A 22,606-nucleotide genomic window follows, 5' to 3' on the forward strand; every position below is an offset into this window, starting at 1 on the left:
TTGACTTTACTGTTCATTGGATGGACAAGATCAGCTATAATTCAAGGTACTATTGGCGTCTAAAAACAGAGACACTGGGAAGACTGATTCCAATTCTGTTTTACCGTACAGTATTTTATAATAGAATTTAATTTTTAGCTTGATTCTTTAGCTGATATTAAGTGTTCAATTTGCCTGACATTGCTTTGGCTGGTGTTGTGTGTTATTCAAATTCATAGTCTACTGTGTCTGTAATCTATTCCCAAATATGCACCCACTCGTTGAAAAATTCCTTAATATGTACATGTGTTCTATGATGTTTTCTTTGTGTTATAATCAAGTCCCAAAAATCTTAATGTATCTCAGAGCTACAGCTACTTCTAAAATTGTGATTGAACTAAGCATGTTCAGAGTTATAAATTGCTATTATTTCCATCATCGGTTTATGTGTAACAGTTTGTAAAACGTGAAATCTGCACTATGTTCTATATTAACGACTGAGGCACATGTTGATGGTCAAAAAGCAATCTGTGACCCCCTGGTCCGGAATGTTAACCATCGTTTCAATTCAATTTAAAATCTTTATTCAGTTTTGAAATAAATCCATGAAAGTACACTTAAAAATCCCATTGCTTATAGAAAAATCCCATAGATTATAGAGAATAGCTCATCATAATCATATTGGCATTACATCAGACACACAGCACTAACAATAACTTCAAAATATATCATGATACATTAAGATATTTCAAAGCTCATCATAGATAATGTATGCAGAAATAGCAAAATATACAATATAAAACTAAAATGACAAGATTACAAGCAATAAGAGCAGGTTATCACAGAATTCTTAAAACATCGTAACTCATCAGTACAGAAAAGTGGTGGTATTCACCTACAGTGGCAGGATGTAAGGCCAGCCAACTCTATATATATATATATATATATATATATATATATATATATATATATATATATATATATATATATATATATATATATATATATATATATATATATATATATATATATATATATATATATATATATATATATATATATATATATATTTTTTAAACATGCTTTTATTGAGAGTTAATGCATTGTCATACAGCAAGACACTATTTCAATTATACATTGTATAGGCATCCCTCAGTGCAAAGAAGAACATTCATAACAACTAAAACAACGGTAAATAACCCCCAAACAGGTACCGTCTAGTGATCAGTTTATGGCTTACAGGTACATGACATTTTTTGCTTTCGCCAAAAGAGGTGTAATATGGGGGATAAAGGTTTCGAAAGGGCGCCCCCTCTGGTAGTAACTCATTCAGACTCTATTTCGGTCTGTGCCAAAAAATACTCTCTCAGAGGAGCCCAGATATCTTTGGGTCTAGAGGTAGCCGGCATTTCCTCAGCATACAACTCCCGCTGTTCGCGACAATACACCATGTCCTTTATCCACATGTCTGTTTTCGAGAACATCCTACTGTCGCACATAAATAATATTCGTCTGTTTGCCAACAGGAAAGCCACTTTGACAAACTGTCCCGTTACAGCCTTTATCTGAGGGACATAGCCTAGTAGACATTCCAGTGGCATGCATGGTATTACCTGTCCCGTCATGGTATGTAGAAGAGCAACTACCTTCTCCCAATATTGAAATACTGACTTACACTGCCATGTGAGGTGCAAGAAATCAACTCTTCCTAAATCACATCTTTTGCAGTTGCTCGACTCCCTAAGTTCTATCTTACATAATTTATCGGGAGTGAAATATACTTGATGCAGAAATTTGAAATGGATTATTCTCAGATTACTATTTGATGTCAAACGGCCAGTCAACATACAAATTTGCTCGCATTGTTTGTCAGTGATCGGGGAGGCCAACAAAGCGTTCCATCTTTCCAGACTCCTGTCCGAGCTAGAGGCTGTTTCCCCCTGAACTGCTTTGTAAAGTTTAGTTATCATCTTCTTTCTAGTCGGAGTGACTATCACCATTTGCTGTGCCTGTAGCACTTCCAGCTCGTCCGTAAAGTAGATGAAATGGTCTTGCACAGTAGGGCGCAGTCTGTAACAGGTATACTGGAATAGTAGCGTGGAATTTTGTATGTAAGATATGTCATCCCATGTGAGATACTTCCCTCCCGGATATAAGTCGCCCATGTTCGCAATTCCTGGCTCTTTCAGGGCAGTTATAGGCCCATATTCCTCAACAACTGACAGTGCAGCGTGTCCAGCAAGGGGTAACGCTGGAGCATATATAGGAAGTTTACGTGTCGCCTGCCTATTGCCTGCCATGCTGCTATAGTGACATCTATGGAATTAATCTCGGTTTTAGGCGTCTGTCTATTAGTGTGCGTGATGATACTACTCAATTGTACATGATGAGCGTCCCCCTCTTCCACCGCCACATGTGGGATAAAATTGTGACGTTTAAACCAAAAATATGAATATTGGGCCTGTGCGCAGAGGTAATACACACAGAAATCTGGGGCGTTGAAACCCCCCCCCCCCATCCCCCCTTCTTATATTGCTGTGTTAATGTGTACCAGCTAATTCTTGGCTGTTTATTCCCCCACACTAATCTGAGGAGTTGGGTTTGGACTGTTTTAAAAAAATGTTTCGTCAGCGAAATTGGGATATTACAGAACAGATAAAGAAACTTGGGAAGGATAACCATTTTTATTACCGCACTACAATCTGCTAAAGACAACGGCAAGCAAACCCAACGGTCAATCTGCTGTACTAATGTAGTATACACCCAACCATAGTTCTCCCTGATTACAACCTCAGGATCCCGGTGTACCCATATTCCCAAGTATTTGATTGTTTTTTTGGACCACACACCAACGGATATTCTACCTGGGGCGACGTTGTCGTTAATGTTAAGGGAATGATGACAGATTTTACCCGATTTATCTGGAGTCCTGAAAACAGACCGAACCTGATACATACCGGTATAATCAGGGCTAAATATCGTTGCGGCTTACGGACAAAAAGGACCATGTCGTCCGCATATAAGGAGATCCCCACCGGGCGGTTATTAAAATTAAGGGCAGCAGCTCTATGACATTGTCGAATTTTGCACGCTAAAGGCTCTAGAACGATAGCAAAGAGCAGGGGGGACATAGGACAACCCTGCCTAGTGCCACACTTGATAGGAAAGGGCTCCGATGTGAACCCACCCACTCGGACTCTCGCTGAAGCATCAGTATAAAGAACCTAAATCCAGCGGGAAATAACAGGGGGGAATCCCTATGTAAAATATGCATCATTTATCTCCATTCTATAGAAACGAACGCGTTTGCCACGTCTAAAAGAACTGCAACAGCGGCCAAGTCAGGATTGAGCACATGGAATATAGCAAATATAGTGCGCAAAGTGTGGGAAGTGGAACGTTCTGGGATAAACCCAAATTGATACGGGAGCACTAGTAGTGGCATAAGGGGCTGCAATTTAGTGGCTAGTATCTTTGCTATCTTTAGGCCTGATGTAAAGAAGGAGGAAGAGCCCCAGAGTCATGTGCCTCTACATAAATCCCCAGCAGATGCGGTATAAGTAGGTCTGCATAAGCTTTATAGAACTCTGCCATGAGGCCATCTGGGCCAGGAGCCTTGTTGTTAGGCAAAGACAGGATAGCGTCCCCAAGATCAGCTTCATCAATGGGCAGACTTAGTTATTGTCTGTGCACATCTGAGAACCATGCACAGGCCGTATCCTCTAGGTAGTCACCTATAGCAGACTCATCTGCCCCACCCCGTGTGGTATATATCTTCATAATAACGCTAGAACTGTTCAGCTATGCCGTGTGGGGTGTAGAGCGCCGTCCCTTCTGCATCTATGATGTGATCAATTGGGGGGCTATCGATCCGGTCACGCAGTCGTGCAGATACGTTTTTGCCTGGCCTCCCACCCTCACCGTAGGCTCTGGCCACATGACGCTTGGATAGATATTTTACTTCAGTATCTGCTAGCGTCTTATATTCATCTTTTCGCTCATGTATCTGGGCTAGTATGTCCGTGGAGGATGTGTTGTGGTATTGATTCTCGAGTGCCTCCAGAGCTTTCTCAATTTTAAGCAACTGACCTCTGATGTCTTTAAGGATCCCCGCAGTTGTTCCCGACATATGCTATGTGCAGTCCTCTAATTCCAAAACCATAGCATGGCAGTCATATAGAGTAACAACACAGGACATTTAAGCACAAGACATGTAAATGCACTTTGACAGAGTCAGAACTCCTTACTGCTCATTTATCAGTGTCTGAGGTGTGGGCCGGACGACTCCACTGCCGCCGCAAAGTTCTAGCGTGTTCAATCGCCCGTTTGTGAAGATCTTGCCACGATCCGCTTCTCCTATACGCAGCCTTGCGGGTAAAGCATAGCATACAGGATTTGTTCTTTCATCAGTACCTTCTTCACAGAGTGGAACTCCTTCCGAGCCACCTGCACTGACACTGTAAAGTCTGGGTAGAACGATAGAACATTGCCCTGGTAGTTTGTTGTGCCCTTTTGCTGTATAACCCGCAACACAGTGTCTAGGTCCCTGAAATTAAACAATCTGGCGATTATAGGTCTTGGGGAGGCGCCAGGCGGGGGGCGCGCTGCCAAGGATCTGTGAGACCGCTCCACAGTGAATACAGTAGACAGGTTGTCTGTGCCACAGATATCCCGCAGCAGCGTCTCCATGTAATCCTCCAGGTGCCCCACATTGTGGATTCTGGAAAGGCCCAAAACGCGTATATTGTTGCACCTGGACGGCACTTCAATGTCCTCATTTTTCGCTTGGATGATAGCTAGTAGTTTCGTGATATCGGACGTCTTTGCAGCTACTTGTTGTAATCCGTCTTCAGTATCTGTGATACGCTGTTCCTCCTCCCCAATACGTGTAGCCTGCTTATCCAATTTGGCAGAGAAATGATCCATCCTGCCATTGAGCGCTTCTATCTTGTGATCTATGGCCTGAAGACTAGCTTGAATCGCGGCCAGCGACTTCTCAAGTGCTGAAGGGGCTTGGGATGCAGAGTCCAGTTCCGAATCAGAGGCCGCATTTTGCACTGACTTGCCACCTTTTCTCAGCTCAAACGTGAGTCGAGTTTGATTCTTCTCCGGCTTGCCCATGATGTACACAAAAGGAGGGGGTACTGTATGGACAGTATAGAGTCCCAACCGCTGTGGAATGACGTATTCGCCCGAGACTGTTGTTGAATCAGCGTTTATCAACATATTGGGATCAAGGGTTGGCAGCACAGTCTTTGAACATCCCACTTTAACGTGGTTCGTCAGCAGCGATGCACACAATAGCTAACTTATACGTGCGTAGGACGTAAATGTTGGAACTTTTCAACATGGGGGCTGCCACCCTGTGCCTTTCGCGTGCAATTGCCCAGGTGAAGACAACACCACTATAGATGTTCACAACGCCATATCAATTCCAACTGCACTCAGCACCAGCACGTTGACTCACAAAATGGCGGTAGGCTCGCAATCAGATGGCCGCTCAGTGTTAAAAGCTTTCTGTACTAATAACACCGCGTAAACTCGAGCCCTTGCTCAGGCAGTGTGCATCAGAGGTCCGGCTTCACGATCCTCCCCCACCAGCCACATACATATGTAGAAAGCCAGCAAATTCTCCAGTCGCACTCCTCTCAAGCAGCGTGCCCCACCACGTTCGCTTGCACACAATTGGAGATTCCTCAGCGGGGTCTCAAGGGTTCAAGTGCGAGAGGACGCCATATGAAAAGCCTGCAATGCCTTAGGTGCACTCACAAAATGGCAGGCGCTCAGATGAATGGCCGCTCCGTGCAGGAGGCTGTCAAAATGCACAGTTCAGTGTAGCCTCGGTTCCGAACATGGGCAGTGGGTATAAGAAGCCCGGTTCCGAAATACTTCACAAACAGCAGCACTCGCTCTCACAAAATCTCCGAGGCCCCTAGCACAGCTCCTCCCATGCAGCGCATTAGCTTACTCACGATTTGGCAGTCCACAACAGAGTCTCAGGTGCATCTGCGCGGGGGGCCCTAATCGATCTGAAGTGTCTTGCGGGAGAGCTCTGCTGCACAGTCAAACCCCAGTGTGGCGGCCGGTATCCAGCCCTCCCGTCAGGCCTGCGCTGGGCGGTCCTGTAGCAGATCGCCCCCGTCCGTGTCAGGCAGGACTTTCACTCCCCACGCCGCAGTAGGTTGCGCAGGTTCACTACGTCCAAGGTCCTGTACAATGTCGTCTCCGCTATTGATGTTCCTCAGGCCATCCTTAAATCCAGCAATTGACACCGCAGCAAATGTCACCTACCCAGCGGGAAGGGCCCGGAGGTCAGCTCCACCAAGCTCACATGGCCACCATTACCGCAGTGTCTAAAGCTCGCCACTCGTCTTCAATCGCCTTCAGGTGCAGCTACGTCGATAAAAAGCACATCGTCAACGTGACCACACTGTCAATAGCACACCACACGTTATTCCGATGGATGGCGCAGCAGAGGGAGGATAATGGAAGGATAGTGTTCGGCAGCAGGCAGAGCAACACTACAGTGTGGCCATCTTGCTTATCGCCAGGCCATAACCCCCTCAGCCAACTCATTATATAGCGCAAATGCGATTTAAACATTTAAACCAGTCCAACAGGATCACCAGAGCCAGTTCAAATGTAGGTAGTGGAGTGGGTCTAAATAAAACGTAGCATCAACTAATTTGATTGCTGTACTATAGTGATAATATAGCATCTAAAAAGCCTTTATTTTAAGGAGGACCGGAGGTGAGCCACTAGACTCTGTAAGACAAAATCCTCTAGCTAAGGTCCACCATTTTAATATAAAATGGAGTGGTAAACCTGCTAAAACAGATGTGGAACTTACCAGGCTCCCAGGTTAGCCACTAAACTCCATAAAACAAAAAAGACCTCCATCTAGGGTCTGCTATGTTAGTATAAAATGAAGTGGTGAGGCTGCTAAAACACAAGTTTCTAAGATACTCAAAACAGCGTTAAGATCCCTAAAACCAACACTGTCCTGCTAATGCCTTTATAAAGGCACAGCATTACAGCTATGCTACCAGGCCACGGCCCCACAATGGACGCCAATTCCAGAACGGATGTATGATGTTACAACGCGATCATTTAGATCGCGGTACATTACATTGCTGTTTATAAAATGTAAAATGTAAATGCCAGCATTTGTAAAGCACACCTCCAACGGAAGTGTCCCAGCGCTGTCCGTATACTGCTTAGGAACCCTTCCTGGCTTTTCCTTGTGAAATGTCCACTCCTGGGCACCCCTAAGGTGAAGCCAGGCATCCCAGCGCTGTTGGGGCCGTTGTGGAGATTAAGCAAGCTATTGCCCAGAGTTGCAGAGTGGAATCCATGATTAGAATAGGCACTGGGGCGCGAATTATCAGGTGCGAGGACATTAAGCCCAAGACCCGCCGAGGCGGGTATTGAACCCTGGTCCCGGGCCAGACCTCTGCATCAGGGTCTGCCGCTCTAACCATTGAGCCACACTTCTCCACAACGTAAGTCGTTACAACGACTTGCTCTGTAGGGCGCTGGACTTACGAATAGTATGATTTACTAATCCAACTCCAGCCTACATACAGTAGGTAAGATTTTGGAATAGTAAATCACCTGTCTCGTTAGTCTAGAGCGCCCTCCAGTGCAAGTCGTGGTAACGACTTGCGTTGTAAAAGCAGCGACGAAAATGTATTGCGGTGTTTTGTCCGCGTTAAGGTCGTTTCCCTTCCAGAAAACAAATGGATAAAATGTTTGGCCAGCGACAAATCACATATGACGCCTAAAAATTATTTCAATGTGTATAATTGAGGTATTTTCTAATGCAAACGGATTTCCATTTAAAGGAGGTAACTCGAAGACCCATATTTGAATCCTCCAGGGAACATAAATCGAAGTACGATTCATAGCAGTAGTTCGTAATATTAGCTAAAATCAATGGTTTCAAATATAATTTTGCAAATTCTAGTATAAAAGCTACATAATAAAATAAAGTGCGTTGTGTATTGAGTCGATCTTCCATCACGTGGACACCTAGCAGCTGCCTCTGGCCATTCTTTGATTTTTTGAAAGGCTAACAAAACGTGAGCTGTGTCTAGTCGTAGTCATGCCAGGACGAAGCGAGTTGGGCGTTAGATGTAAATATAAGGCAGTCATTTCGTGCCACTGAGAGGTATCTTTAAACAGAGAGTCTCGAAATGTCGTTGACAGCTCTAGCTTTAAACTTGTGTTTAAGAATTAAAAGCTTTAATTCCCTTTTTGTTTTTATAGTGTGTTCAGATGATTTATAAAGGAAATCGGGTTCAGACACACGAAAACCTTCCCTTTTTTTCTTTTGGCCCTCTAGTTTGTGGACCTCTCTAATGTGGCAGTGGATCTCCAATGGAGTTTCACTCACTGGAAGTTCTATGTGAAAATGTGTTTGAGCTATAACCACCAGTGTGCACCATTCCAAAATAAGGTACACTGCTGTGCACCTGTGGTAAGAAGCTCTGCACAAATTGTGTATAAATAAATGTGCACAATTTCTGGACTCTGAAATCACAAATTAAGAACAACATTATGAAGTTAAGTATAAAAATGTAAATGTATAGTTAAGTTCCAGTTTACCTTGAAATTATGTTTTTTATTGGCTTATAAACACTAGCATCATTTAACGAATCTGCATAAAACTCGGCACACACATAATATATTATGTATGATATGTTGCTTCGTGAAGATCTGCCAAGTGTGTGCACAGAGATAAAAGGGGCATCAAAATATATTCATCTGATAATATATTAGTTATCATTAGACGATTCTGCATATTTGGCAATTGGCAAGTTAAGCTCAGTGCCAGTGTTCGAAGATTAATTCAGACCTATTAGGAAGGAGGAAAACTGAAGAAGGGAATTAAAGGGGGACTTTGAAGTATTACTGCTGCACTTAACATGCTGGCTGTCTACGTGATTTCATAAATAGTACTAAAATTATTTGCAAATGGTTTTGCCCCATTTAACGTTTGATCCGAAGCTACTCTGCGTGAGGCTCTAATTACGAGTTGTTCAGTATCTGAGTGTAATAATTCTGCACCAGGAGACACCATTACCGAGCAATAAATCGAATGCAGATCCTTGCTAACAAGTTTTTCCTGTTATTTTTCCATTGGAAAAACACAGCTTGAAAAATCGTGAATACAGAGAAATGCCCGTCGACAGGAAATTAAACATGAAAACAGAAAAAATTCAATCATTTAGTTGCTTTCTTTTCTCTCTTTGTATTAAAGAATTGCCATTTGTGTGCTTCCATTGAGAGAAACATATTTTTTGAACTTTCGTTTCTGTCGTTTCTTTTTGGCTGCCATCTTTGGATTACTGAGAAAAAAACAGACACCAACTGAAGGGACGGTATCAGCCATCCATTAGGGCCTCGGAGAGATTGAGAAAAGTCAAATTCAGTCAAGCAGAACTGCAAGAACTAACTGAAGAAATTGTGAAAGAAGAGCCAAGCCTATTTGAGCCAACAGAGCTTAGGAGAGAAATAGAATTTGGTAACATATCATGGACACTTTTGTTTTCACACTCTGGGACAGTGGAAAACTGTGAAAAGCAGATTTAAGAACTTAAACATCAGGTGAGAGATTTAGGGTCAAATGTACGAAATTCCAATTTTGCATTTCTTAAATAGAGAATCTTAAGAAATTATTTTTCTGACCTGTTGTCTCTTGTACAGTGGTGTATCGTATACCCAGGGCCAGTAAATTAAATGCTACTGGTGGTCTTGCAGTGCTTCTTGCACCACCCACCAAAGTAGCCTTTCAAACCTGTCTCAGACTTCAGCCACTGCAGAGCCTGCACGCCCAGTTTACTGCTGCTGTGACGTGGCACATAAAGTGGTTGCCACGTCTGTGACTCTGCTTTTACTACATAACAGCCACCCCTGAAGAAGGCCTGTGGGTAGGGTGCAGTGTAGGTAAAAGGTAGGACATGTGTTTTAGCTGTGTGGCATGTCCTGGTAGTGACAAACAGCCTATTTGGTTTCTCACTGCTATGAGACTGCCCTCTCATAGGGATGCATTGGGGATTCCTTGATATGCGCTTCAGTGGTAATGCCTGACATGAGAGGGTTAGCGTGATCAAGTTTGGTATGTTTGGAATAATGGTGATAAATGCTGCGTATTGGTGTTCACAGATTTAATATCACTATTTTCGAAATGTCACTTTTAGAAGTAGTCATTTCTGTGTGCCATGTGTCTTTGTGGCTATGCCTGTTGTTTTATTGACCGCATGGCCTAGGAGTGACGGGGGCTGGGGAGGTGCAGCCGCTCCAGAGAGTCTAGGTGAGTCAGTGCTAGGCTGAATAGGCCTGATCTGCATTCGGAGTTGTAGGAGGAGTAGCACCTGGATCTGAATAGGGCTGTGCCTGCCTGCCACAATGATGTTTTGCCTCAATCTGCGGTTCTTCAGTTACAGAAGCAGTTTTATTCTCTTATAAACAGACGCGTTTCGGAAAAGCTTCCTTCGTCAGTGTTGTTTACACAATGTACGGGCGGGCAGCATATTTAAAGTATAGCATAGGCTCATGGAAACAAACAAGGGCTAGCTGAATTTGCTAAGTAGCGCACGCCATCTTAGATGAGTAAAATCTCTCATTATTCAAGTCAAACAAACACTTGAAATGATTTATGCGTCAAGGGAAGTAAATAACACCTGAAATTAAACATTTCAAATTATTGCATTGTACAAGTCGTTTAGCTGAAAATAATGTATATAGATCTTGCTGTGGATCGGCACTCGCAACCTATCAAGACGGTTGCAGGCATGATCCCTATGTTCCATGCTATAATGCCGTGTATCGGCCCATGATTCTTTGTTCAAGAAAAAGAGAATAATAATATTAGGGAGGACAAAAATGTCCCCCCGCTGAAAACATTCGATGTTAGATTGAAGCAACAACCAACATTAGCAGTTTCTTAGGTAATTACCCAAATGCACTGTCAATTCCTCCCCACTATTCAATCCATTGGGGGATTTTATCTGTAAGTCAATCAATCAATCAATCAGAGTATTTGTAAAGCGCGCAACGAGTGTAATCAAAAGCAGAACACCGGTGTTCGGCGGTTAGTCATACATATGATTTTCCTGTTTTAGGTGCTCATATCAGTTTGTTGCGCCATTTTGGTAGTCAACAATAACCCTAAGAGGGGTGAATTAAATACAGCTCCTAACAGCAGTTTAAGACATGGATAGGCTATTCATAGCCAGTTACATGCTAAACTAACTACAAAGCCCATAATGCCTCATTAAAGGCAAATATGGTGACTCTGTATAAATGTGTAAAACAAACAAGGGACTTATGTTTACTACAGTGATCAGGATCCATAGTGTTCGAAACACGTAGGTGAAAAAGAAAACAGGTCATTAAACTGAATTGAAATTCCAAGAGAAGTGCGGTGTCTTTTGTGAAGAATTTTTGCTGCTGCAAAATCGTGCTAGGCTGTCCTTACCTCGCCACCGTCACCAGCTACCAGCCGCTCTCCCCGAGAAGGAAGTTTTTTTGTTACAAATATATATATATATATATATATATATATATATATATATATATATATATATATATATATATATATATATATATATATATATATATATATATATATATATGTACTTATATATATATATAGTATAGTTAAATAAAGGCATGTATGATAAAGGTATATGCACAGTACATTTTTGCGTTGTAAAGGCTTATGCATTGTTAAGGATGTGTGGTAATGACCACGTTGTAAAGGCTGTTTTCCCATTAGAGGCTGGTCCACACAAATAGACTAAAGGTGAGGGAGAGAGAGTCATATTTTCATCAGAATTCCTCTATTACACCTCAGTTGTATGTACATGTACTAGGTGTTCACATACTGCATTGTAATAAGTATGACTGATTGACGAGAGTCTGAATGTATGATAGAACTACTCTTATGCATCCGTGGCAGATATTACATGCTAATATTGATGACGTCCTTAGGAAGGAGGTGAAAAGTTGAATACGACCACAAAAAATGTATTAAAATAATTATCTTATGTTGACAATGATGCAGTCAATGTTTATTACAAAACAAGAATACGTTTTGAAAGCATGAAATGTAATATGTTCTTTGAGAACAGATGTTTTTAATATAAAATGAATTTACGTTGAAGGAGGGATGCTGTGAATACAGACAAAGAGTGGAGAAAATTACGCATTTTTTGTAGACGTTTGAAATTATGATTTGTGTAAATAAATATGTTTTGTGTAACACTAATAAATGGATCGAGAAAGTATGTGTATATATGTGGACTAGTTAAGACAAGACATAAGGGGTAATGTTTATAAAGGGTGGGAGGGGCAGCCCTTATAATCAAAAGTGTACAACTGTATCTTCAAATTCAGTACTAATATATCTGGTAGGTGAATCATTCACTTATAAATAGAATTTGGTCCAGATAATACTCAAGGCCTAATTAGGATTTACATATTACTACTTACTATAGATTTAATGGCAAACCATATGGGCGATACTGCCATTGTGCTCTTGTTAACTGTGGACATTTTCTGACCAAGAAAGTAGTTTTGAATTGTGTAATGGACAGTTTAACAACACAACCATATTCTTGATATGTTTGAAATGGGATTTCTGGTTGGCTAGGGTTTGCGCCTATGCCAGGCAGAAACCATCACCCTAGTCAGTGCAAGGGAGTTACACACTGAAGATAACCCCTGCCCACCCCCTTGGTAGCTTGGCACGAGCAGTCAGACTTATACCAGAGGCAATGTGTAAAGCGTTTGCGAAGCACACACACAAAGCAGCAACACACTAGGCACACCACAAAAGAAACAAAACACAAGGTTATATTAAAAAAATAGCCTTTGTATTATCATAAACATATTAGAACAATAATCACACAGCATACACTGTGCCAACTGGCAGTAGGCAAAATTCACATATACATGACAGGGCCAATCGGGCCACTGTCAAAACCATGCCAAGCACAAGTAGTAAAAATAAAACACTACCAGTAACTACTGGTCAAATAATGAACTCCGCATTATCACCCTTAGGCACAAACACATTATGCATCCCATTAGGTCAGGTTTAAACCACCCTAGGCATATATCCTAAATTAGCGGTGCACCTCAGTGGCACTTAGCATAAACACATCATTATTCAAAACAAAATCTGCAACAGCACACCAAAGTGAACACTGGTCACAGGGTACACCACATGAGCAATTCTCAGGTATTAGGCATAACACAATACAGTATGGCCTATAATGCATACAAACATTAGTGCAGTGCATTTTTACTACACCTCAGAAGTAGTGTGCACACCTTATAACCACTTCTCTACTAGGCCTTACCCTCGAGCACCGTTGTGGACCTTAGTCACAGTACACATATACAACACAGGCAGGGTCAGGGGTTATAATAACAACAACGAGAGAGAGAGGGAGGGAAAGGACACTCTCGGTCCCCCATGAAGTAGTAATAACCAACAAAAGAGTGCCCACAGAAGGGTACAGGTGTCGAGCACAGAGACAGGGAAAGTTAGAATCTACCTTCGTAGGAATTTCCCAGGGATTCTTTTTAAGCCCTCACTCACCACCCTGGGTGGTGACATGCTTCATCATTGGGCCCACCGGGGCAAACCGAATGTCTCCCCGGTGTGCTGCGACGCCAGGTTACTGCGGAGCGGGGTTTATTTGTGACAGAATGTGAAAAAAGTGGAAGATGTTAAAAAATACCGACAGCACGTACCAAACAAAAAACTTTATTCCGTGGTTGGCTGGGTATTAGTTAAAAGGTATGTGATGGGAAATCTACCAACTATTGTGTTGGGTGTTTTCCCCTTAAGGTTTACAATGGGGTCAACATGTTTCTGCCCTTTAAGTGTACATGTGTTACTGGGCATTCGTCAGGACCATGTAAATGTGTACCTCGGCGGTATAGACACGCTAAGGCCTACCCTGACCAGAGGACGTGAAAGTTAAAACACTGACTATGTGTCAAAAAAGAGGGTGCAAAAAGAACAAACCAAAAAAGCGGTTCGAGCTAAAGTGTGCGAACCTGTGGTCTGTGAAAAATTGACAAACACACATGAAAAGACAAAACGTAAAGGTTATTAAGTGGACTGGAGCGTCTTTTTGCTACAACTGTAAATGCGGCTCTGTGCTTGGACTAAGGATGTTAAGCGTGCCCACAGTGAATATGTTAGTTGGTATGTTACCGTCTGGAATAGTGGAGGCCAGGTTTGTAACAGGGCATACAGCTAATCAGCACAAAGAACGGTCGCAACACATGCAGACGTACCATTCGTGCTAAGACGATCAATGCGCCCAGAAAATTGGGCTAGTGGTTATGTTGGACCCTAGTGGTTCAACCAGTGTCTACAGGTTAAAAAAGATAAAAAATGGTAAAAAAGGCAAATTTCTCACTTGTGTGTTAAAAGATCCACACCTCATGGGTCTCGGGAGGGGGGTGGTGGCGACGATGGCACACCCTACAGGAGTGAAAAGGACAAGTTATTTAAGCGATCTGTTCTAGGGATACTTAGCCTAATGTTAGGCAAAGCCTGGTGGTATAAGCAAGGATTCTTACGCCCGCAACGCCAAACACCCGCTTGGCACCTAGCGCTCTCCTCGAACCGGACCCCGTGGATGGGTGTTCGGTAAGTGAATGGCGTAGAAATAGGGTCAGGGGTTACACAGTGTCCGCGGTACAGACCTCTGAGCTATTGCTCATTTACCCTGATCCCCCTCCTGATAGGTTCTTTGGGCCACGTGCCTGCCTCACCATGAAGGGCGGTAATATCCTGGGGCCCTGTCCTTGGCTCGTACTCCCAATCACCGTAAGCAAGGGGGGGTATAACACACCCCGTCTCTGAAAATGGTGAGTTACCCCGATATAGCAAAAAAGTGTGCAGCTGCCCACTACCAGCCGGGGCATCTGGTATTATGGCAAGTTGTGGGCCACAGCTTGAAATAACCCACCAGGTTGGGAGCAAATGCAGGACTGCTCCGGTCTTTCAGGAGCTCCCGCCACTCACCCGCCTTCAGGGAAATGGCCTTGTGGCACGTCCAGGTTCCTCCGAGCCTCTGGAAGCCCCTGCTTATCCTTGACTTGAAAACGCCACTTCCTCCTTCCTTTTGCTGCCTGGACTCAGCAACATGCGGGGCTCTCTCGTCACCATGGGAGTCCTGCCCACCTCCAGGCACCAGGTTGCCTGACTTCCTGGGAAGGCCTAGCCCCGCCCTTGGCTTCTGCTCTTGCTCATCCGCCCACAGTCAGGAGGTCGTCGCCTGACTTCCTCTCGTCACGGAGAGGGGTCTACTCCAATGCAGGTACACAGGCAGAAAAAGTGCCACTGAGTCATAGGGGAGATATGCCGCCAAGCGCAGAGGCTGCCTTCTTCTCCTACCTAGGGGCCCACAGCGCTCACCTTGTGCTCCACAGCAGGAGCCCCCATCTCGGGCCCAAAGGGGCAATCCACCACAGGTCAACGAGGAGAGTCAGCAAGGCGCTCTTCTCTCCAGGGCAATGCACAAAGAGCACCAACATGTAGTACTCAGAGGAGAGCTAGCAACACACCCTTCTCGCCAGTGAAAGTACTCAGCAGCACTGCATCTCTCCCCTCCAGGAGGGCAGGAATCAGGGCACAGGCAGGCCAGCACACCGGGTCTCCGGTGCAAGGCAGCATCTCCTCCAGCAGGGTAGCAGATCAGCCCTGCCCAAGCCCTCTCCTTGGAGCATGGAATTCAGCAGTGCAGAGTTAAGTCCCCAAAGTCCTCAGGGGAAAATCTGGGCCCAGGCAGGCCCTCCATCGGAGGGGCAGTCCCTTGTGGCAGTTCCTCCTCGGGCCCAACAGGCACAAGTATTACCCAAGCACAACATTTTCATGGTGTCACAGCCCCAATATTTATACCAACATTTTTCTTTGTCTGCCCTGGCACGGGGCTTGGGGGGAGCCAGTCCTAACTGGTTCTGGGGAGTGTGAAGTACTTTGTTTACAGGGCTCCTCTTTCCCGTTGTCAGGTGGCGGCTCTGTCATCAGACACACCACATGGGGGGCAGAGCCAGCATTCACATAGGCAGGCACAGACCTCTTCAGGGTCAGGGGACTACTCCACCCAGTACTCCAAATGCAGGTGCCCTATTTGGCCTAGCGCTGACTCACCTGCCACTCCTGGAGCCACACACACCTCACCAGCTTCTTCCACTCCAAAGCCAGACATGCAATTCACATCAGGCAGGCAGACACACAGTACACAGAAATGCCCACTTCTAAAAGTGGCATTTCTAGAATAGTGATAATAAACCTTCGCACACCGTTGTGCAGCATTTATTATTACTACTATTCCAACCATACCAAACTTGACCACGCTGCTCCTCTCATATCAGGAATTACCACTGAAACACTTATCAGGGAATCCCCAATGCATTACTATGGGAGGGCAGCCTCACAGTAGTGAGAAACCAAAATGGCTGTTTTTCACTACCAGGAGACATATCACACACTTAAGGTACATGTCCTACTTTTTACCTATACTGCACCCTGCCCATAGGGCTAGCTAGGGCCTACCTTAGGGGTGACTGACATGCTGTAAAAGGGGGGTCACAGGCATGGCACACACTTAAGGTGCCACATCATAGCGGCAGTAACACTGCACGCACAGGCCCAGAAATGGCAGAGGCCTGGGATAGGTTTGCAAGGCTAATTTGGTGGGTGGTGCAATTACGCTGCAAGCCCACCAGTAGCATTTAATTTACCAGCCCGGGTATATGAGATGCCACTTTACAAGGGCCTGACTGGTGAATGAAATACACCTAATAGGTGTAGACCAATCCTTACCATATTTAACACAGAGAGCACAAGCATTTTACACTGGACACCACCAACACCATGTCAGAAGAAAAGGCTAGGAGGAAAGCAAAAGGTTCAGGGAAGACCCTGCAAAAAGGGCCAAGTCCAACAGGATACAACACTTGTCTTGTCCTAAGGATGCCAAGGATGAATAGCGGAATCCAATGATTTGTGTTGTTTTCAAGCAATAATGAAAACCTGAGGATAACACCTTTTGAAAAGCCTTGGAATGGCGTGCTATATCTGTACAAGAAACGTGGCAACCTATTTTATTTAGATGCCAAATACCCTGTTATTATTTCATACAATTGATTACATACAGATATTTTAACTGTGTTATTTGTTTAGTAAATTTGAAATGGTTCTATTCACATACACTGATTTACATTCATCTAACTCATTGGTGAATTTTTGAGATGCCTGCCTTTAATTAATACAACCTTTCCAAGTAACTCGCTACGATGCACAACAATGACAGTATATATGTCTTGCAATGTTTCCCTTCCCTTGCCAATGCTAGATATTGTGTGGAGCAGACAGAATGTAACCATTACTGTTCCAAATGTCCATGATACACTTTGTAATTGAAAGACTTACCCTCTAGAGTCATTGTGATATGAAGAGGGCAACGTGTGAGTCATCCTGGTACCTCTGGGAGTAGAAGGCGGAGAGGTTTCACATTTTATTGTGGCTTTGTCTTCACGTCCATCCTCTTCTACTATTGCAATCTAGGATGGATAAGGGAGGTGTTTTTTATACAGTGTATTGTAGAATATGGTAAACATAGAATATTACAGAAATGAGTATCGACTTAGAGAATATGTTATGTACCACCAGCAGAATATAAAAACACATCTGTAACAAGCAATGTTCCTTTTACTCTTAAAAACGAGTTACAGAAAACGAAACCTCCGGACTTTGGCTGCACTTGTAGGTTTCCAAAAACAGAGAATACCCCCCCCCTTTCTGTCTACTAGTCAACATACCTATGGCATTGGTGGTAAAGGCTCTGATGATATAACCTGCTTGTTTCTGTTAGGGGACGGATTCATGTATGTAGTCTTATTGCATGTTTGTACTCCCTGCACAACTGAGGTATGCAAATAGACCATTTGTACCACTAGTACTATCATTGGCAGAAAATGCAGAGAATGGAGGCATGTGTGAACACCCTTCCAAACTCTCTATTCATGTTGCAGTCAAAGCCAAAGTGTTTGAGAGAACAACGTATGTTTGCATCTGCCTATTGTGAGTCGGGGTACCTTTTCTAAATACATAGAGACCTTAGACTATGCTGCAGTGCCTACTTGTTGAAAATTGGGTCTCTATTTGACAGAGGCATGCACTCTGTCCACGTAGGGACCACTACCCTAGTCTGAGTCAGATACACACCCTAAGTCAACTTTTGCTCACCCTCTGGTAGCTTGGGGCAGAGTCAGGCTTAATTTAAGAGGCCATCTGTAAAGGTATTTGGGCAACACTTAATACAGTAAAACAGTGAAAACACCACACAAAAATAATCTACACCAGGTTGGAAAAATACTGCTTAGTTTAATGAATAAAAAAAGGCCGAAACAACAAAAATTCAATAAGTAGATTCTGAGTAACGCAATTTCAAAGATATCTGTTACAATATTGCTGAAAAGCGCAAATCACCACCTTTAGTTATCTGGTTGCACCGAACAGGGACCGAGTCACAAGTTCAGGCCAACCGCGATGGAGAGCGGGCCGGCTACAGGGACCCACTTGATCCTGCTGAACACAGTACCTTAAATCCTAGTGGCGGTATGTGTGGCGTTGTCATATGAGGCTTCACAGCAGTTTTAATAAGCACCAGAGAGGGCAGAGCACCTTAGACCCACTTCCAAGGGTCCAAGACTGGGGTGGTACCACCTTTCAGGGCAGACTCACAGATGCTTCCGGAGCGGGCATCCTGCTGCGCTGTTTCCACACCAAGAATGGCGTTTGTGCGACTGGAATGCTGGCTGACCACAAGAAGATCCTTGTTGCCCTTCTCTGATCTGACATCATGGAGAAATGAGCCTTGAATGTTCCCGCCGATGAAGAGGCTAAGGTGGCGCCTGCCGAGCGGAGAGGTCTTGTCCAGTACCATGGGAGCTGCACAGTAAGGCTTTTGCCCAGCTTGCAGTTCCCCTTCCCCGGGTCCACCTCTTGAGCTGGGGGCTACGCACTGCGGTGACTTACAGCAGGACGAGCGGGGCACCTACAGTGAACATCAGAACCAACAGAGGTGAGAACTCTCTTGGTGCCAGTGAGAAGGGGCATGCTACCACGTCACTGAAGTCTGGGCGATTTTATCAACTGAGCTGATGCTGCCAGTTAATTATGAGGAGTGCTCCATTGCGAGGCCGTTTTCATCTCCACAGCAATCTCCTCATAAATAGTGCCTGACCCTAAAATGGCGACTAAATAAGGACTATGAGAAGCATCTCATCTTCTCCAGGGATGCTGTGCGAAGACACCTAGGCGTTTTGGACAATCGTTGCTGAACCTGTGCCCACAGATTAAGAGATGCATCTTATTGAGGGGCCGATTTTATCTCCATGACGATCTTTATATTAACAAGTGGCTCTAATGTCTCTGCTTCAGCGTTTTTGACCGGATGTCAAGACGGCTGCCCTCCCACTTCCCTTCTGGGCTACTGAGATTCATAGGGGCAGACTGAATTCGAACTTTAAATGACTCGTCCCCAGTGGTTAATTCGTAACATTAAACGTGCCGGGGCTCTCCTCAGGAGGCAGACCTGAAAGGAGAAATGTGCTGAGGCAAACTGCCTCCTGACTATAGCCCCAGTACTTTTAAACCTGGAGACGACTTGCCCTAATACGTAGATCTGCCGATTTCGGAGCTGGAGAACTTGGTTCGAGACTTGGTGTGGCTCAACATTCTTTGAGTCTATGGAAAATCATGTGCCTTCTAAATAAGTGTGTCCTTAACTGGTGCTATAAGCGCCGATGCTGAGCATTCGGTGCCAGTGCTGAGCACCGGCTCAAATTAAGCACTTCTCGTCCCCCTTGCCTGACTTCTAGATGGCTGACTCGGAGACCCTAAGCGATGCTCTTTCCTCCCCTGATCTATAATCATTGATCATTGTCTGGACCTCAACCAGCCTTCACCCGACCCTGTTCCCGCCCACCCACCAGGATCTTTACTCTGCAAACTTCCCTCGACAGCTGAGACCTAGCCATTTTGACTGATGCCTGGTGGAGCTACCTCACGAGCTAAAGGGGAGATGGACTTTGGATTCCCTCCTTGACCATCACCTACCCAGCCGGACTATGGGCAAACTCTCGTATGTCTCTCCTGACCTGATCTCCCCCTCCCCCTTCCCCTACCCCACACCCCTCTCCACTCTACTCTTCCCCTCTTTCCAGCTACTGACCTTTGCCCTCAACTGTCCTTGTCCTTGATCCCCACCCTCTTTTTCTGTGATCTTTTTCCTTCACCACTTGAGACCTAGCTATTTTGACTGATGCCCGATGGAGTTAGCTTGTTTAGCTAAAGAGGAGACGGGCTGAAGATTCCCTCCTTGGACGTCACCTACCCAGTCGGTCTTTAGACAAACTTTCTGTCATCTCGCCTGTCGTCTCTTCCCTCATCCTCCCTCTTCTCACCTCTCCTTTCCCCCTTCCACTTCTTTTTTTCTCCTTTCTCTCCTCTCTCAATGTATTGCTTATTTTTTGACATAATGTGTAATTGTGATCATTTTCTGTTACATTGTGGAACCTAATGTAAAGCGCTCTGATACCTTCGGGTCTAGCCAGCGCTACATAAAACTCTTTACATAAATAAATAAATAAATAATGGCAGAGTCTAGGTTCAGAAACAGGTTAGTTAGAAGTCTTGTGTGACCCTGAGACTTCTGAAAACAGGAGACCAGTCAGCTGGCCCTTGGATTAACTCTGGGTTCTGGGTTGTAGAGATGCAAGTCCAATCCTTTCCCACTACCAGGCAAGGGGGCAGCAGGCACATGTCAGCACAGCAAAGCAGGAGCCCTGCAACATAGCAGTCCAGCAGAGTGGCAGTCCTTTCAGAAGCACCAAATTCCTTCTTCCTAGCAGAGTATCCACAGATCCAGAAATGTACTGAAGTGTACTGAATTGGTGGTGTCTGAGGTCCAGTATTTATACTTTGCTGAAGGGTGGGAGAAGCTTCTAGACAGTGGCTTTCAGGTGCAGGGAATCATTTTCTTCCCCTGCCCTGGCTCCAAGCTGGCTAGAGTGACAGCACTAGGTCATTAGGCCTATTGTGTGGAGACAGGGCACAGCCTACCCAGGTGCAAGTTGGGTTGTGCTTAGCTCCACCCCCACCCCCCACCCCCCATCAAGCCAGTTAATGGCCCATTAAGGCAAATCTAGTCACACCTATCTCCCATTGTGTGCGGCTGTCTGGAGGGAATGCACAAGGCCCAGCTTGTCACTCACCTCAGAAGTGTATTCAGAGACAGGCAATAGGCACAGAATATTTAAGTAAGAAAATGCAAACTTTCTAAATGTGCAATTTTCAGACTTGCAACTTAAAATCCAACTTTACCATAAGTTGTGATTTTAAATTGTGGGTCTAGAAACACCAATCTTGCAAAGTTTATCTTTTCCCAATTGGGGATTACACTTATAAAGTATGATAAAATCATCCCAATGTTAACCTATGGAAGGGTTAAACCTTGCAGCAGTGAAAAAATAAGTTTTTCAGTAACTGGACATGTAAAACTTAAAAGTACATGTCCAACTTTACACTGCACCCTGCACTTGAGGCTGGCCAGAGCCACACTTAGGGGTGGCTTACATGTGTTAAAAATGAAAGTTTAGTCCTGTCTAGAGGGTTAACTTGGCAGGTCTACATGGCAGCATGAAACTGCACACAAAGGCTCTGCATTAGCAGGCTTGAGACATTATTAAAGGACTACTTAAGTGGGCGGCACAATCAGTGTTATAGGCCCAGTAGTAGCATTTAATTTACAGGCCCTTGGCACATGTAGTGTACTTTACAAGGGACTTATAAGTAAATTAAAGATGCCAATTGTGGTTAGGCCAATGGTAACATTTTTAAGTACAGAGCACATGCACAATAGCACTAGGAAGCAGTGGTAAAGTGCCTAGAGCCCGAAGGCCAACAAAACCGAATTCAGCAAAAAGTGAAGGAGAAAGGCAAAACATTTGGGGATGACCCTGCAGAAAGAGCCAGGTCTAACACAATGTATTGGCACAAAGCTAGTGCTTTGTTTATGTTTATATGTGTAAATATTTGGGTTCTATAAACTGCAAACCAAGCTATAGACATATGGGGCACTGTACTGGGGCAAATGCGGAGATACAGTAGACAAGTGACTGAAGACATAGATGGGTTTTAGGAGACATGAACTGTTAAGGAACCCTGATGTGTTCTTTAAAATGTCTGCCTCATCAGCTCTTTTCTAAGTTAGAGCAGGGTTGGGCAGTCCTGATGGTGCGGGATGTTATTCCATGTACAGCATGTATAGATTGAGAAGAGTTATCAACTAGTTATTTCATTTATGCATTTCTTTGCTGCCAAGCTGATGGTGAGCTGGCAACTGGTGTGCTGAGAACCACCGCAGAAGGTGAGCTTATCAGCCGGATGCGTGGAGATTCTGGTCGTGAAAGCTTTGTATGTGATGCAGATGCATTTAAAGATGGTGTGAGCTGGCAAGAAAAGCCACGGTTGCCAGGGGAGCAATCATGGGAGCTAGATTTCATGGCTGATTCATCTTCCCTCTTT

General features: G+C 44.4%; 1 protein-coding gene across 1 annotated transcript in view; it reads right to left on the reverse strand.

Annotated features, from left to right (window-relative positions):
* The window catches only part of PPFIA2 (PPFI scaffold protein A2), a 1,928,138-nt gene that overhangs the window by 298,574 nt on the left and 1,606,958 nt on the right, over positions 1–22,606 (reverse strand). The window contains exon 19 of the mRNA XM_086919614.1: positions 17,447–17,577. Within this exon, the coding sequence (XP_086775740.1) occupies positions 17,447–17,577 (131 nt within the window). The remainder of the gene's footprint in view (positions 1–17,446; positions 17,578–22,606) is intronic.

Source organism: Lissotriton vulgaris, chromosome 1_1, assembly GCF_964263255.1.
Source record: "Lissotriton vulgaris chromosome 1_1, aLisVul1.2, whole genome shotgun sequence".
In the NCBI taxonomy this organism is placed as follows: Eukaryota; Metazoa; Chordata; class Amphibia; order Caudata; family Salamandridae; genus Lissotriton; species Lissotriton vulgaris.